Source organism: Procambarus clarkii, chromosome 3 (assembly GCF_040958095.1).
Source record: "Procambarus clarkii isolate CNS0578487 chromosome 3, FALCON_Pclarkii_2.0, whole genome shotgun sequence".
Lineage (NCBI taxonomy): Eukaryota > Metazoa > Arthropoda > Malacostraca > Decapoda > Cambaridae > Procambarus > Procambarus clarkii.
The window spans coordinates 31,935,323-31,953,309 of NC_091152.1; the positions used below are offsets into that span (position 1 = coordinate 31,935,323).

The following is a 17,987-nucleotide window of genomic DNA, read 5'->3' on the forward strand; positions in this document are numbered from 1 at the left end:
TCAATCTGTACACCTGATTAATTGACCAGAGAGGGGTACATACCAGACTGCCTCCCGCTCACACAACCAGATGAGTAAGGGCAGGGCGATGTATGATGACGATGTTTATCCTTCGTTGTCTCCCACTAGGTGATTCACTAAATGCTGGTAGATTGATGAGGTCTTCTTCTCTGTCTACACAAAGCTCTGGAGTCAGTCACTGTATCGTTATGTGAAAGTTCACTAATTCACTGTACCACTGATCACAGTCACCACTCACAGCACAATCAGGTAGCTCCACGGCGGGTCGTCCCACCCGGTCAGGTCACACACTTACATGCACCGGTGATGCCCTAGCTCCACTTTCGGTTTCTTCGCCAAATCTTCGCACTATCGCTAGCGATATGACTATGCTATGTTGCACCCTGCAAGCTACACACTGCGAGAAGCCAAATACAGTGGTACCTCGCATAACGATTGCCCCAAAAGACGAATATTTTGGGTAACGAACGGCCCGATCGGCGTCAAATCGTCCCGTATGACGAACGCTGGTTTGAGTAACGTCAACACCACATGGTGGGGTCGCGCTGCTGCTTGCACATTCTTAGACGCCTCCGACGATGCACATAAATTATGTTGTTCTTGTTTAAAGATGCTAATGATGCTGGGATATAAAAGGGTGACTGCTGAGATGTTGCAAAGCATTGACGTTTTTGTAGGAAAAAAGAAATGAAATATCTGATATACAACAAATGTCAAAAAAGTTCGTTCGGTGTTCGGCAGGTAGGCTGCTCCATTATAACAATCTTTCTTTGTTTCAAATGTGTTCCATTTGTTTTTTATTTGTCATTTACGTCTCAATAATGGAGAAGCCTACCTTACATACACTGAATAAACCATTATGACATTTTCCTTTCTTCAAATGTGTTCAATATTTATTTTTCATTTGTCTTATAGCAAAAGGTTCATTCGGTGGTCGGCAGGTAGGCTGCTCCATGTTTCTTACATACAAAAAACGTAAATAATAAAAAATATGAAGAATTTTGAAAACCAGTACAAATGTCAAAAATGTTCGTTCGGTGGTCTACAGGTCGACTGCTCCATGTTTCTTAAAAAAAAAAAAAAAAACGAAAAATAAAAGAACTGTTGAAACAATTTGAAAAATGGACAAATGTCATAAAGGTTCGTTCAGTGTTTGTCGGGTAGGCTGCTCCATTATTGAGACGTAAGTGATAAATACAAAACAAATGGAACACATTTGAAACAAAGAAAGATTGTCATAATGGAGCAGCCTACCCAACAAACACTGAACGAACCTTTTGCTATAACGAATATGAAAGACAAGGGCTGCTGGCTGGGTTAGTAGTGCGTGAGCAACCATTTGTAGCACACATGCCTCTGGCTCTCAAACACCTGTCCCACACGGTGTTGAAAGACTGTACTCAGTCAGTGCAATTCAGACCCTATTGTTTGAAGAACATAAGGGTCATAACATTGGTGAAGCTAGGCGCAATAAGGGCTTAACACAACGGTCGGATGCCTGTGATACAGCACCTATGAGGACGATACAGCGAGCGTATCCAGGTGTAGCTCTGAGCCCCACCCTTGCCATCTCTAATGTATATAGATGATACATAGATGAATCGTTTTCTGCGTTCAGTGATGATGCATCTGATACAAGTAGCATAGATGAACAGTGTTAGCGGCTTCCATGGTGGTGGTGTTCATTGATATTTTTAAGAATACCTGAATCTTTTCCTGACTGATGGACACTCTTTGAGGCTAGCTGAATCTCTTCCTGACTGATGGACACTCTTTGAGGCTAGCTGAATCTCTTCCTGTGTGTGACCTTACAAAGCGATCTTTTCAAGACTACCTTACAAATTGAGCTTTTCCTATAATCGTTTTCAATACTACCTTATGCTTTACAAGCTTGGCTACATACCACCTACAAGTACTAAAGCCAAGGGTGCACGCGAGTGCATTATTTGCAAGCACACAGAACGATGAAACAGGAAACAAAAATCTATCTGTAGCTGGTGCAAGGAGAGCAAAGTCGCGCTGTGTACCATGGACTACTTCGTTGACTATTACGCACCTCCAAAGTACTGAGTGTGTAATACAGTGTGTTACTGTGTAAATAGTATGTGAAACTGTACATATTGTAATATTAGTGCATTTTTACCACGTAATATTGTGACAATAAACATTTATTGTGGACACATTACTGACACATGTATCACAGTTTCATGGAAAATTATGAACATTCTACTGTATACATATTGTAAAGGTCACAAATATGCATCATATACGATAAAAGAAACAAATAAAACCGCATTGGAAATGCATAGGAAAAATATTTGAAAATATATTTGTGGCAACAGGCGGTGCTTGAATGGCCTGCGCGACCGTGTCTGGGAGCTTCACACACGGGCGACCAGCCCCTGATGACGTCACAGCGCACCTTGTCCACGCCCTCACAGCCAAAGTAAGTGGAATTTGGTAATTATTTTTACATAGACATGTTCAGGGACGGTAATTTATCATTTTACAAACAAAATTTATATTTTGGGGAACATTTGATGTCATGCACACTAGGGAAATTTCACAATAAACAGTGCATCACACTGGTTACATGGGGGACACTCGTTTTGTATGACGTCCGTTTCACATGACGAACATGGAACGGATTAAATTCGTTATGGGAGGTACCACTGTACTATGATCTAGCCTCTATACTCCTTCAATGTCCCGAGAAATTGACGAATTTCCGCGGACCTCACTAGGACCTCACTAATCACGTGTGTCTCCTACCGTCTCCCGCGTGTGTGTGTGTGCGTCTGTGTGTCTGTCTGTGTCTGTCTGTGTGTGTGTGTGTGTGTGTGTGTGTGTGTGTGTGTGTGTGTGTGTGTGTGTGTGTGTGTGTGTGTGTGTGTGTGTGTGTGTGCCTGTGTGTGTGTGTGTGTGTTCAATTGTTCATTGATGAAAATAAAATGTGTTAATGTTTAATATTGTAACATTAATTGTACTAATGAGTGCATAGATACTTTTGGTTAGTGAAGTAATTTGTAGTTCACAATAATTAATTGTCATTGGTAAAATACTATTTTCAGTTATGTGGTTTTGTGGAGCTGAAGTCTTACTACCACTTTATGAGTCATGACAAAGGAAAGGCACATTACAAGGTGAGATGTTTATTTGAATTTACCATCTAATCTAAAAAGTTGCTACTGGGTTCCACATGGAGCTTAGGTGACAAAAACTGAACATTTTTCTAGGGGGAGCCCCTTCGGCTCCCCGTAGTTATCCAGGCTGATATGGATATATTAGATTTTGGCATCAGTCAATGTAAATGGAGTTCTAGGCCTGCCTGGGACCACAAGCCAGAAGCTGGGCCCCTCAGAGAGGCACAAGGAGTAATGGCCTATAGAAACCCCCGTGTAGTTGGAAACATTCTGTGTCTGCCATCAACTGGATCAGACACCCAGAAAGGTAAGCACCCCGAAAATAAACCCCTATTTTAGTTAAAATATTGCTACAGAAATCTGAACTAGAGTACAGAACTCCCCAAATGAAAACTAGCAAACTGGCATGATGTTACCGCACCGCTTGTCTGTGCAACCCCCCCCCCCTTCCTCGGGAGGGGAAAGGGGGAGCCCCAGACTCTCACACCGGCTGTCCACCCTTCAGTTCTTAGGCTGATGTGCTTGGCAACGGTTGTGTGACTCTGGCTCCTATTTTTGTCCTCCAGCTCTGTGCCTTGTGGTGTGGTGCTGTTCCTTGGTGGTGGCCAGCCAGGACTAATTTCACAAGTACTCGGGCTGCATGCGCCTAGGGTCCCCTTCCCTAGGTGCCTTGTAAGTACTGCCCTTGGGGTCACCTTCCGCAAGTCACCTTGGGATCTCACTCTGCTTGGTCTTTTGCTGCTCGGTAATTGACCGCCCTTAGTGTGCCGGGGTGTTTTGTGCACCGTTGTTTGCCTTTGGGTAGGGGTAGTTTTGTACTGGTTGGGGTGCAGAGTACTGTGCAGCTAGTTGTCACCTCTCAGTGGCCAGCTCTGTTCCGCCTGGGTACGTTGTCCTGTTACGGTTTTTTTTTTTTTTTTTTTTTTTTTTTTTTGCCTAGTGGGGGATCAGCCTTTTGGTTGGTCTCGCCCTATTTTTATTTATTTATTTATTTATTTATTTATTTATTTATATATATACAAGAAGGTACATTGGGTTTGTGAGAATACATTGGATAGTACAGTATTTACATTCTTGTAAAGCCACTAGTACGCGCAGCGTTTCGGGCAGGTCCTTAATCTAGCAGATAATTTTAAGTAGGTAATTTCAATCAGAATTGATAAATGATAAAGATACATTACAAGAGAAAAATGAGATGGGAGAGATAAGTAGGTATATTAAAGCACATTGTTATATTAAAGCTCTGATTGATTACATTGACAGCTTGATTAGTAATTTAAACAAGGTTAATAGACACCATACAGCAGATTGACAGCACATATAAGACAGCAATTATCACAATGGTAAAGATGTTCAGATTGGGTACATAAAGATTGGGAGACTGGGTAGCAAAAGATACAGATAAACAAGATTTATAAACACCATACAACAGATTGGCAGCACATATAAGAAAACAGCAATGATCACAATGGTAAAGATGTTCGAATTGGGAACATAAAGGTTGGGAGATTGGGTAGCAATTGATACAGTGCAATTTTAAGGCAAAAAAATAGACAATTGTGTCTTGGGTGGCCCCCAGCTAGGCCCCCATGAGTGTACACGTCCCGGGGGTGCAGCTTTAGCAGTTTGTTGGTGCTCTTGGGTGCCAGTTAGCACTACCCCTGCCTGGGCCTTCCCTGAGCTTAAGTTCCATCTCAGGACCCTGGGAATCCCTGTGGGGTGGGGGGGTGCATGGGTTTGATGGATGTGACCCCTGAGCCCCTCCCCCCCCCTCGCCTTGAGTGAGTTTGAGGGTTGCTCGGTTCCCTTGTCTCCAGGTGACTTTCGGGTTCCTGCCTCGGTCATGCTGCCTGCTGAGTCGGTGACACCTTTGACCCTGAGTCTTGCTAATTTTGTTCCTTGTTTGTGACTCTGTACACCCAGTCCACTGATGACACTTCGAGTGCAGGTAGCTTGGGTGTTGCACGCTTGTTTTAGATTGCTGCAGTGCGATAGGTTGATTGCTGACCCAGGAGCCCCGAGGCTGCCCCATTTTAGTTATGGCCTGGCATAACTAATTGCTCTTAGCAGTCGTCCTAAAGTTCAGTTTAGGGAAGACAGCCTAGGTGTCTGTTGAGTATACACATTTTAGTGATGGTGTGAGGCTGGTTGCTTGCTCACGGGTAATGCTCGTCCGAATTTCGTGTTTGCTGCGGCTTGCAACACCAGGCTTTTTGACCTTGTATGCATATATTCCTTTAGAGGATTCTATTACAAACAATTTGATACCAAATGAACGGTGTAATACAAAAATCGACATAAGAAAACTGAAGAGAGGGTACACATTTTAGTGCTGGTGTTGGTGTGTGGGATAGGTGCTAGCTCACGGGTAATGCTCGTCCAATTTTCAGGTTTGCTGCGGGTTTCACGCTGGCATTTTTTACCTTGTATGCATATATTCCTTTTGAGAATTCTATTGTGAACAATTTGATACCAAAATGAGCATTGTAACTTGAAAATTGATATGAGAAAACTGAGAATAGCATACCATTTTAGTGCTCTTGCATGCTTACGGGGAACTCTCAGCTGATTTTTGTGTTTATTACGGGTTGCATGCCGGGCTTTTTGATATTCTATGCATATACCCTTGTAGGGAATTCTATTGTGAAAGATTTGATAGCAAATGAATGACGTAACACGAAAATTGATGTTATCAAACTGAAAAGAGTATTCTCGTTTGTGAGTAGGCGTTGCATGTGTGCCAGTGGGTGCTCATTCACGGGTAACGCTTGGCTGAATTTCGGCTTTGTTGTGGGGGGAATTTGACCTCATATACTCCTGTATATACTCTTGATGCATATACTCCTGTAGGGAAATCTTGCAAACAAATTGATACCAAAATTAATGAGGAAGCACGAGAATTGAGGTAAGAAGAGTAGACACATTTTGATGGGGTTGTGCGCTTGTGGGTAACCATTCGGCAGAGTTATGAGTTTGATGAGGGTGGCACGCTGGGCTTTTAACCTTCATATGTATATATATCCCTGTATGGAATTCTATTGCGTACAAAAAGATGCCAAAATGAACGCCGTAAATGAAAATGAGGTGAGAAAATGGAAGAGTATACATATTTGAGTCTGACCACAGCACTCACGGGAAATGCTCAGCACAACTTGAGGTAAGCTGGAGAGTGCCCGCCAGGGACCGGAAAGTGTTAAATATATGAATGGCAAAATACTAAAGGAATTGTTCACGACTTTTGTCAGACCAAAGCTGGAATATGCAGCAGTTGTATGGTGCCCATATCTAAAGAAGCACGTCAACAAACTGGAAAGGGTGCAAAGACATGCCACTAAGTGGCTCCAAGAACTGAAGGACAAGAGCTACGAGAGGTTAAAGGCATTAAATATGCCATAACTAGAAGATAGAAGAAAGAGGTGATATGATCACTATGTACAAAATAGTAACAGGAATTGATAGGGAAGATTTCCTGAGACCTGGGACTTCAGGAACAAAAGGTCATAGATTTAAACTAACTAAACACAGATGTTGAAGAAATATAAGAAAATTTACTTTCGCAAATAGTGGAAGACGGTTGGAACAAGTTTGGTGAGAAAGGTGGTGGAGGCCAAAACTGTCACCACACCTCAGTTCTGAGGCTGATGTGCTAGGTAGAGGTCGTGTGCTCTGGCTCCAGACTTGGTTTCAGTGTGCCTTGCGTGTGGTGGCTGTCTTTTCGGTAGTGCGTGAGCCAGGAGTATTTCTTCAGTACTCGGGCTGCATTCGCCTAGGGTTCCTTTCCCTAGGTGCCTGGTAAGTACTGCCCTTAGGGCTTGGGGCCACCTTCCACAAGTTCCTTGAAATCTGCCTCTGCTGGGCTGTTCACTACTCGGTTTTAGGCCGCCCTTTGTGTGCTTGGGTGTTCGCCATAGGGAAGGAGGCAGTTTGCACTGGTAAGGGACGCAGGGTACTGTGCATCTTGTTTTCACCACTCATAGCGGCCGGCTCTGTTCTGCCTGGGTATGCTGTCCTCTTGCAGGGGTTTTCTTTTTCTTTTTGTTTGCCTGCCTGGTGGGGGCAGTCTGCCGTGGTTATTGCCCCTGTGTACTGAGTACTTTTATCTATTCAGGTGGTTCCCCCTGCTTGGTCCCCGTCCCCTGCTTCGGGGGGGGGGGGAGCGATTCTGCTCACCCGGATTGGTTCTTTCCTAGGTTTGCCGGGTTTCCTGGTTTCCTGGCTTGTCCTGCCAGTTGGCATTTTCACGATCTCGCGGTGTCACTTCTCAAGAGTCTTGCGTCAGAACCAGTGTTTCCGATCTCTTGGCAAGCTCACTAGCATTGGGAAGTTTTCTGTGTGGCAAACGTTCCATCTGGTTCCTTGCCGGCTTGGGTTTCCTGCTCTGCTTGCCATGTGTTCGCATCCGAGGTTATCCCGCGGCTCCACCTCTTTCTATGCTCAATCGGTCCATGGTGGGGCTGGTTCGGTTCTGCCTTGAGTCACTCACCATCTATTTATTTATTTATTTATTTATTTATTTATGCATATACAAGAATGTACATAAGGAATGTGAGGATACAATTATGGTAATTACAGTCTTGTAAAGCCACTAGCACGCGCAGCGTTTCGGGCAGGTCCTTAATCTAAGAAAATTTTAAGGAGGTAAATACTTGCAAAATTTATAGACAAAAAAATAACAGATTACATGGAATGAAAAAAAAAAAAAAGATGAGAGAAAATTATAGGTACAGTATATTAAAGCACATAGGTAGCTATGATTGATTGCAATGACAGCTTAAAATGGTAGTTGACAACAAATTGGTAGGCACAATACAGCAGAAACAATATAAGATTGATTGCAATGACAGCTTGAATGGTAGTTGACAAAAATTGGTAGTCACAATACAGCATATGGCTAGCACATAAAAGAAGACAGCAATGAACACAATGATAAGGTTGTTTGATATTACATAAAAATTAGGAGATTGGGTACCACTAGGTACAGAGCAAATTTAAAGCTCAGTGTAGGAAACTAAATAGATGAAGTTAGGTACTTTTTGGTTTTGCTTTTAAATAAGGCAAAAGTTTTACAGTTTTTCAATTCACTAGGGAGTGAGTTCCATAGACTAGGTCCCTTAATTTACATAGAGTGTTTACACAGATTAAGTTTGACCCTGGGGATATCAAAGAGATATTTATTTCTGGTGTGGTGATAATGGGTCCTATTACATCTGTCCAGGGAGAGTTTCAGAGCATGGTTTGCATTTAAGAACAGGGTTTTGTAAATGTAGTTGACATAAGAGAATGTGTGGAGGGAGTTAATATTTAGCAAGTTTAGAGATTTAAACAAGGGAGCTGAGTGTTGTCTGAAAGCAGAGTTAGTTATTATTCTGATAGCAGATTTTTGCTGTGTGATGATGGGCTTAAGGTGGTTTGCAGTGGTAGACCCCCATGCACAGATACCATAATTAAGATAGGGGTAGATTAGTGCATAATATAGTGAGAGGAGAGCAGAGTTAGGAACATAATATCTGATTTTGGAGAGTATACCAACTGTCTTAGAGACTTTCTTAGTTGTGTGTTGAATGTGGGTGCTGAAGTTGAGTCTCTTGTCTAGGAATAGGCCAAGAAACTTGCCATCATTTTTATTACTGATGTTAATGTTGTCTATCTGTAGCTGAATTGCATTTGATGATTTGCTTCCAAATAAGATGTAGTAAGTCTTTTCGATGTTTAATGTTAGTTTGTTCGTTGACATCCATAAGTGGACTTTTTTTAATTCATTATTCACAACATTATTTAGTGTATGTGGGTTGAGGTCTGAATAGATAAGGGTAGTATCGTCAGCAAACAATATAGGTTTGAGAATATTAGAGACATTAGGCAGATCGTTTATATATATAAGAAATAGAAGAGGTCCTAAGATGCTGCCCTGTGGCACTCCAACGGTAATTGGTAGAGTGGAAGAAGTTGTATCATTGATGGTTACATATTGGTGTCTGTCACTAAGATAGGATCGGATGTAGTCAAGGGCAAGGCCTCGGATTCCATAATGCTGGAGTTTAAGTAAGAGGTAGTTGTGATTAACAGTATCAAAGGCTTTTCTTAGGTCAATGAAGAGTCCAATCGGAAACTCATTTTTGTCAAGGGCTGAGTAGATAATGTCAAGGAGACTAATGATTGCATCATTGGTACTCTTTTGGGACCGGAAGCCAAACTGGCAGGGGCTGAGTATGTCGAATTTTACGAGGTAGGAATAGAGCTGTTTGTAAATAATTTTTTCAAATATTTTTGATAGAATGGGTAGATTTGATATTGGTCTATAATTGTTTATGTCCGCCGGATTGCCTCCTTTATGGACTGGCGTTACTCTTGCTTTTTTGAGGATATCAGGGAAGGTGTGACACTCTATAGATTTGTTGAACAGTAGTGCTATGGGTGGGGCAAGGGCATGGGAGGCTCTCTTGTACACAATGGACGGAATTTCACTGGTGTTCCCTGCCTTGGTTTTTAGAGAGTGTATGATGGACACAACATCTGCCGGGCTGATTGGTGAAAGGAGAAGAGAGTTTGGATAGCTGCCTGAGAGATATGTGTTAATATGTGTCTGAGTCTGTGGGATTTTACTGGCAAGATTAGCACCAACCGATGAAAAGAAACTATTAAATTCATTTGCCATTTCTAAGTCAGTTGACGGTGTACCCCCATCCTTGTAGAGTTTTATTTGGTTATGTGAGTGTTGTTTAGTTCCTAGGATACTAGAGATAGTTTTCCAAGTGCTTTTCATGTTGCCTTTTGCTTCATTGAATCTATTCACATAATATGCAAGTTTTGCCTTTCTTATGATACTGGTAAGCATTGATGAGTACCTTTTAGCTACTTCCTTTGAAACTAGGCCAATCCTAACTTTCTTTTCATATTCATGTTTCTTGTTGATTGAGTTGAGAATGCCACTTGTGAGCCATGGATTGTTTAATCTTTTGTCAGTTACTTGCTTGGTAAGAAGGGGACAATGAAGGTTGTAGAGGCTTAGAGTTTTGGAGATGAAGAGGTTAGCTAATGAATTTATATCATGGGTATTATTGAATTCAGAATCCCAGTTAATATTGTAAAGTGCCTCTGTAAGATTGTCTAAAGCTGATTCACTGTGTAGCCTAAATGAAAGTTTCTTGCTTTTTGGTGGTGTTATGCCCATGTTCGCTATGAGAAAGGTAGGATAGTGGTCAGTTGTTCTGTCATAGATTATACCAGATACAAGGGGAGCTGTTATGTTTGTCCATATGTGGTCCAAGGTAGTGGCCGATGTTTGAGTGACTCGGGTAGGTTTGGTGATTGTTTCTGCCCAAAACGCTGCGCGTACTAGTGGCTTTACAAGACTGTAATTACCATATTATGTATCCTCACATTCCCAATGTACCTTCTTGTATATGCATAAATAAATAATAAATAAATAAATAAATTGTGGGGATTAGCATACAGGAGTTCATGCTGTTAAGGAAATAGTCAACTTGAGAGCAATTTTGTTGACCCAGGTCAATATTAAAGTCTCCTCCCAGAATGATGTGGTTTTTGTTGAGATTGTTGTTTATAATAAGATTCCTTAGGTTGTCTGAGAAAGAAGTTATGTTAGTATTGGGAAATCTATAGATGACTCCAATAGTCAAAGAGGATTTAAGGGATTTAATTGTAAACTGAGCAAAAGTATATTCACAGTAGTCATCTCTGTCACTAATAACACTGTTGCAGTGTTGTAATATAGATATAAATGTATCTCGGTAATATATAGCTGTGCCACCACCTTTTTTATTAGGCCTACAGTTATGAATGGCTTTATAACCAGCTAAGTTGTAGAGTTGGGTATAGTCTTTATTTAGCCAAGTTTCTGTTAAAATAATGAACGATAGGTTAGTACCTAGTGCTGTGAGTAGTGCATTTAAATCGTCAAAATGTTTACCAAGTGATCTAACATTTTGGTTATAAACTGATAGATAGGTGCTATTTTGGAGTTTGTTTTTAGCCTGGTGTGCTGTGAAATACTTACAATAATGATGATCAATGTGCTGGTTGGTGTAGATATGAGACAGAAGATTTTGATCAGGATCAATATCAGTGTGCATAGAGATGCAGAGGGATCACGATACAAGATACACGATAAAGCAAAACACAAGAATAAGAGCAGATACAATAAAATAGTAACAATTTAGAAGTAAAATAAAGATCCAATAGATAGCCAGGGAGGACACAGAAGTTACATAAAATAAAACACAAAAAATCAGTAGAGACTGACAATATAAATGTAAAATAAAAAATAATAAGAAAAATAATAATCATAAAAAAAAAATGATCTTGAAGATAATTAGCTTAGTAATGGTTAATTAACAGGGTAATAAAAAGCCCTAGGTTTAGTGACAAGGGGATTAACTAAGAACAAATAATTAAGAGTATAAAACAGGCAAAGATGACAAACAAAAAATAAAGTAAAAATTAAAATAAAAATAAAAATAAACACCTTTGGAAAGGAAAGGCAGAATCTGTTGGTAATCAGGTGACTTTGTTGATGGTGTCCCACCTGCGTGCTTCGTCTCGGTGGCGATGTGGGTATTTGCGACGGTCCTTTCTTCTCCTTTTTCCTTTTTATCCCTTAGTGTGTTTGCTGCGTTTTGTTGGAGTGGTCTTGCCCTTCTCTTGTGGGGGTTCAGCGCCATCATCTTACCACATACTGTCGCCTTGTCTCGTGTGGCACTGGCAGAGCTGCTCCAGGTTGCTTCAGATTTGATGTTCCCTCTGCACCAATTCGCAAGCTGTCTCTGGCGTAATTCACCTCCAGCCTGCTCTTGCGCTGCTTGTGCCGTCATGGTTCTTGGATTGGGTGCTCTCTTCTTTTCTTCTCGGTTTGTTGTGGCCCCTTCGGTTCTGGATTGTTTTCAGAGGCTCTTTTTCGTGTTGGCATTGGCCTCTGAGGGTCGGGTCGGGGTGCTTCATGCTTTCCTCCGGCGCCGGGGTTTGGCTCTTTTGGTTCTCCTGATAGATTTGTTCACTTGCAGCCATCTCCTTCTTTTCTGTCGATGACTGATGCGGCTGCTTTCTGGAGGGGTCCTTGGGTTGTTGATGCTTGGTTGGTCTGGCCGCGGGTGCATCATGTGTTGTTCGGTTGCGGGTTTTTCGCCGTCCTTTGTGTGCCACGGCTGCTGTAACCTGGGTCACGCTTTGGGTTGTTCCTGTCAATTTCCTTCTTCCTTGTTCCAGGGTACGGTTCTCTCGGGTCGTTCATGGGGTGGTGAGGTCCTGCCAGCCTGCTGTCTATCCCCGTGCCTACGTTGTTCGTAGGTTGGCTATGCGTGCCTTCGTTGATGTTCCTGGGCTTTGTCGGGCCTGTATGGCCTTGGGTTGGCAGTTGCAATCTTTTGTCTCTACTTCACGTTTGGGAGTGAGCGACTTCCGCCTCCTGGGTTAGATCCCTCTTGTTTTTGTCTTTGGGTAGGTAGCTCCGGGGAACCAATGGGGCTTTCCCCAGAAAACCAGAGTTGAATGTTATGAAACGCCATTTTCTAGGTGAGACCCGGAGGCTCCCCGGCAACCCTCCCTCCTGTTGGTGGTTTTTCACGTGTTTTTGATATCCAGCCTCAGAACTGGGGTGTGGATGGCCATCGCGGGATTCTGGGGCTCCCCCTTCCCCCTCCCGGAGAGGGAAGAGCTGCGCAGATGGCGGCGCGACGACGTGAAGTCATATTCGGTTGCTCGTTTCTGTTTGGGGAGTTCTATCCACTTGTTCGGGTTTTTGTAGCAATTTTCACCAGAATAGGGGTTTGTTTTGGGACGCCTACCTTTCTGGGTGCCTAAACCTGGTCAATGGCAGACATAGAATGCTTCCAACCACACGGGGTTTTTATAGGCCATTGTTCCTCGCACCTCTCTGAGGGGGTCAGGTTCTGGCTTGTGGTGCCCGGTAGGCCCACAGAACTCCATACACATGACTGATGCCAAAGTCTGATATTAGCATATCAGCCTGGACAGCTCTGGGGAGCCTCCGGGTCTCACCTAGAAAATGGCGTTTCATTACATTCAACTCTGGTATTTTGCATTTAGAATTGTATGTGAATTACTTTGGTTCTTGCTAATGGTAATCAGTTACTTGTACAGTACTGCATCCAGTAAATTTCTCTCAAAATATTGCAAAAACAACAATGTTTGTATTATTACATTTAATATTTTAGGTAATTTTTTGATCATGTAGTTACTGTCAGAGGACTAGAAAGACATTGACGAGTTTTTTTTTTTTTTGTACAACAGAAGCGAGCATCTGTGCAACAAATGTCAGTCCAACCACCTCAACCTGCAAAAGGAGTGAGCAGTGTAAAACTGGGAATGTTTTATAAAAGTTTCCCCACGGGAAGCCTCGAGAAGGAAATAATAGATTCAACCGTCCCTATTATTGGTGAGTGTTTTGTGTCATTCTCTTTACTTTTAAACCTAAGCCAGTCAGTAGGGTTAGCAGGAACGTCATAATGGGAGTCATTTGTGGTTGTTTGCGAACCTCACTAGACCTGGGTGGGAATCCTTAAGAGTGAGATTATTGGTCACTGTTCCTTCATTGTATAATGCCTGTTTGTGCCTTCACCCACCACTTCAGTTTCCTCTCCTCGTCATCACTGTTCTTGTCTGATCGGAGACATTCCAGTGTTCATCCTCTTAGGATCTCTGTTTCACCTGACTGGTTCTCTTGAGAGTTGGGTGAATATTTGTTAATATAATTAGGCTAGTAATCTGGGCCAGTGACTTGTTGGTACTTACTGCTGGGTACTTACCCAGCAGTAAGTACCCTGGGTATTGACCTTGGCTAAGCAGTGCCTGGACCAGAGATGTCAGCCAGTGACCTGATCCAGGAACCTTAGCTAATGACCTGGATCAATGATCTGGGTGAGTAATCTCGGCCAGTGACCTGGTCCAATAACCTTGACGAGTAACCTCAACCAGTGACCTGACTACCTACCTGTTGAAGATTCCTGAAATCAGTGTCTCTGCAGCCTGGTCTCTGACCAGGCCTACATGTTTCTGGTCTGATCCACCACGCTGTTTGATGCAGCTGCTCGCAGCCTTGTGAGAGTCAGTCTGGTTGATCAGATATCTTATGAAGGTGTTTCAGAAAGCACCACACCAGAAATAAATACAGTTTTGATATTCCTAGAGTACGACTTAATCAAACTAGAAATGCTCTACAAATCAAGGGACCCAGATTGTGGAATGACCTTCCCAACCATGTTAAAGACTGTACCTCTCTCAACCAGTTTGATAAAAACGAAGCTATACCTAATAAATTCCCTGTAACCTACCTTACCCCTCTAATGTCATCCAATGTCTGTTTTTTTTTAAAGAGCGCTGTTTGTCGACAGAATTGTATTTGTGCTGCTTTTTCAGCTATGTTTTCATTCCATGTTTTCAATTTACTCTTTATGCTCAATTAGTATTAAGCTTTAGTCATTTAAGTTTTTTATGCCCGAAACGCTTTGCGTAATAGTGGCTTTAGGCATTGTATGTACTAGCCCTAACTATAAATCCATTACTCTTTGTAAAATCTCTTTTATGTATGTACCTTACCTAAATAAACATTTTGATTTTTTTTTTTTTTTGGTTTGTCGAGTTCTCTTTTTGAACACAGAGACTGGCCAGTTAGGCTCTGTATGAGTAGGAGAAGTGTTGAAAAGTCTTGACCCTTTGATGTTGATGCTTATTGCACTTCTGTTCTTCAGTAGGGGTGTTTTGCACATCCTGTCATGACTTCTGGTCCTGTGTGGAGAACGGGTGACAGGCTGCACTTGAGAAGGTGGTGGGCCACATGTGGGAAGGTGGCGGGCCGCACGTGGGAAGGCGGCGGGCCGCACGTGGGAAGGCGGTTGCGTGCATGTTTGACACCTTTGCTCTAGTTGTAAAGAACACATTTTGGTGTTGCAGGTGTGAGCTTCATTTTCAAGGAGATTTACTACAACCAGATGACTTTCTCGTGCCAACTTTGCCAGATGAGTCGCATCAACCAGGAGAATATGCTCACCCACCTCAAGTCATACGAGCACACCAACAGATATGTGGTAAGATGCTTTGCCTTTAGTACACATGGTAGAAGTCAAATAGGTATGATCTTAAGCACATTATGCTACACTGTACCTATGCCTGGGTATCTGGAGCCTCATATACCGGACTGGCAGCCGATGGAACTGTAGGTCGGTATTGGGTTTGTTTTGGCATCAGGGAGGGCCCCTCACATGGTAAGCAGGCTGCCCACCTCTATTGTCTCCCCCCACACCCTCATTGTTGCTCTCCCCCCCCCCACACCCTCACTGTTGCTCTCCCCCCCCACCCTCACTGTTGCTCTCTCCCCCCCCCCCACACCCTCACTGTTGCTCTCCCCCCCCCACACCCTCACTGTTGCTCTCCCCCCCCCCACACCCTCACTGTTGCTCTCCCCCCCCACACCCTCACTGTTGCTCTCCCCCCCCCACACCCTCACTGTTGCTCTCCCCTCCCCCCCCACACACCCTCACTGTTGCTCTCCCCCCCCACACACCCTCACTGTTGCTCTCCCCCCCCCCACACACCCTCACTTTTGCTCTTCCCCCCCCCACACACCCTCACTTTTGCTCTCCCCCCCCCCACCCTCACTGTTGCTCTCCCCCCCCAACACCCTCACTGTTGCTCTCCCCCCCCACACCCTCACTGTTGCTCTCCTCCCCCCCACACCCTCACTGTTGCTCTCCTCCCCCCCACCCTCACTGTTGCTCTCCCCCCCCAACACCCTCACTGTTGCTCTCCCCCCCCCACACCCTCACTGTTGGTCTCCCCCCCCACACCCTCACTGTTGCTGTCCTCCCCCCACACCCTCACTGTTGCTCTCCCCCCCCCACACACCCTCACTGTTGCTCTCCCCCCCCCACACACCCTCACTTTTGCTCTTCCCCCCCCACACACCCTCACTTTTGCTCTCCCCCCCCCACCCTCACTGTTGCTCTCCCCCCCAACACCCTCACTGTTGCTCTCCCCCCCCAACACCCTCACTGTTGCTCTCCCCCCCCCACACCCTCACTGTTGCTCTCCCCCCCCACACACCCTCACTGTTGCTCTCCCCCCCCCACACACCCTCACTTTTGCTCTCCCCCCACACACCCTCACTGTTGCTCTCCCCCCACACCCTCACTTTTGCTCTCCCCCCCCCACACCCTTACTGTTGCTCTCCCCCCCCACACCCTCACTGTTGCTCTCCTCCCCCCCACACCCTCACTGTTGCTCTCCTCCCCCCCACCCTCACTGTTGCTCTCCCCCCCCAACACCCTCACTGTTGCTCTCCCCCCCCACACCCTCACTGTTGGTCTCCCCCCCCACACCCTCACTGTTGCTGTCCTCCCCCCACACCCTCACTGTTGCTCTCCCCCCCCCCCACACACCCTCACTGTTGCTCTCCCCCCCCACACACCCTCACTTTTGCTCTCCCCCCACACACCCTCACTGTTGCTCTCCCCCCCACACCCTCACTTTTGCTCTCCCCCCCCCACACCCTCACTGTTGCTCTCCTCCCCCCCACACCCTCACTGTTGCTCTCCCCCCCCACACCCTCACTGTTGCTCTCCCCCCCACACCCTCACTGTTGCTCTCCCCCCCCCACACCCTCACTGTTGCTCTCCCCCCCACACCCTCACTGTTGCTCTCCCCCCCCACACCCTCACTGTTGCTCTCCCCCCCCACACCCTCACTGTTGCTCTCCCCCCCACACCCTCACTGTTGCTCTCCCCCCCCACACCCTCACTGTTGCTCTCCCCCCCCACACCCTCACTTTTGCTCTCCCCCCCCCACACCCTCACTGTTGCTCTCCCCCCCCCACACCCTCACTGTTGCTCTCCCCCCCCCCACACCCTCACTGTTGCTCTCTTCCCCCCCCCACACCCTCACTGTTGCTCTCCCCCCCCAACACCCTCACTGTTGCTCTCCTCCCCCCCACACCCTCACTGTTGCTCTTCCCCCCCCCCCACACACCCTCACTGTTGCTCTCCTCCCCCCCTCACCCTCACTGTTGCTCTTCCCCCCCCACACCCTCACTGTTGCTCTCTTCCCCCCAACACCCTCACTGTTGCTCTTCCCCCCCACACCCTCACTGTTGCTCTCCCCCCCACACCCTCACTGTTGCTCTCCCCCCCCCCACACCCTCACTGTTGCTCTCCCCCCCCCACACCCTCACTGTTGCTCTCCCCCCCACACCCTCACTTTTGCTCTCCCCCCCCCCAACACCCTCACTGTTGCTCTCCCCCCCACACCCTCACTGTTGCTCTCCCCCCCACACCCTCACTGTTGCTCTCCCCCCCACACCCTCACTGTTGCTCTCCCCCCCACACCCACACTGTTGCTCTCCTCCCCCCCACACCCTCACTGTTGCTCTCCCCCCCACACCCTCACTGTTGCTCTCCCCCCCCCAACACCCTCACTGTTGCTCTCCTCCCCCCCACACCCTCACTGTTGCTCTCCCCCCCACACCCTCACTGTTGCTCTCCCCCCCACACCCACACTGTTGCTCTCCTCCCCCCACACCCTCACTGTTGCTCTCCCCCCCACACCCTCACTGTTGCTCTCCTCCTCCCCACACCCTCACTGTTGCTCTCCTCCCCCCCACACCCTCACTGTTGCTCTCCTCCCCCCCACACCCTCACTGTTGCTCTACCCCCCCACACCCTCACTGTTGCTCTCCCCCCCACACACCCTCACTGTTGCTCTCCCCATCCACACCTAGTTTTAGATCTGGTCTGCATGGCATGGGTAGGTCGAACATGTCCGCTCAACAATTGTACAGGATCGCTTTCCTTTTTTGGA

General features: G+C 45.6%; 1 protein-coding gene across 6 annotated transcripts in view; it reads left to right on the plus strand.

Moving 5' to 3' along the window:
* Positions 1-17,987, plus strand: part of LOC123749604 (uncharacterized) — a 311,730-nt gene that overhangs the window by 72,550 nt on the left and 221,193 nt on the right. For 3 of the 6 annotated variants that reach the window (XR_011229458.1, XM_069330114.1, XM_069330128.1), the window contains exons 5-7: positions 3,093-3,164; positions 13,431-13,575; positions 15,090-15,223. Coding sequence is in view for 4 of the 6 variants with exons in the window: in XM_069330114.1 (XP_069186215.1) it covers positions 3,093-3,164; positions 13,431-13,575; positions 15,090-15,223 (351 nt within the window). In the remaining 2 variants the exon portion in view is untranslated. The remainder of the gene's footprint in view (positions 1-3,092; positions 3,165-13,430; positions 13,576-15,089; positions 15,224-17,987) is intronic. The other 3 variants (XR_011229461.1, XM_069330111.1, XM_069330121.1) reach the window with 1 other exon arrangement.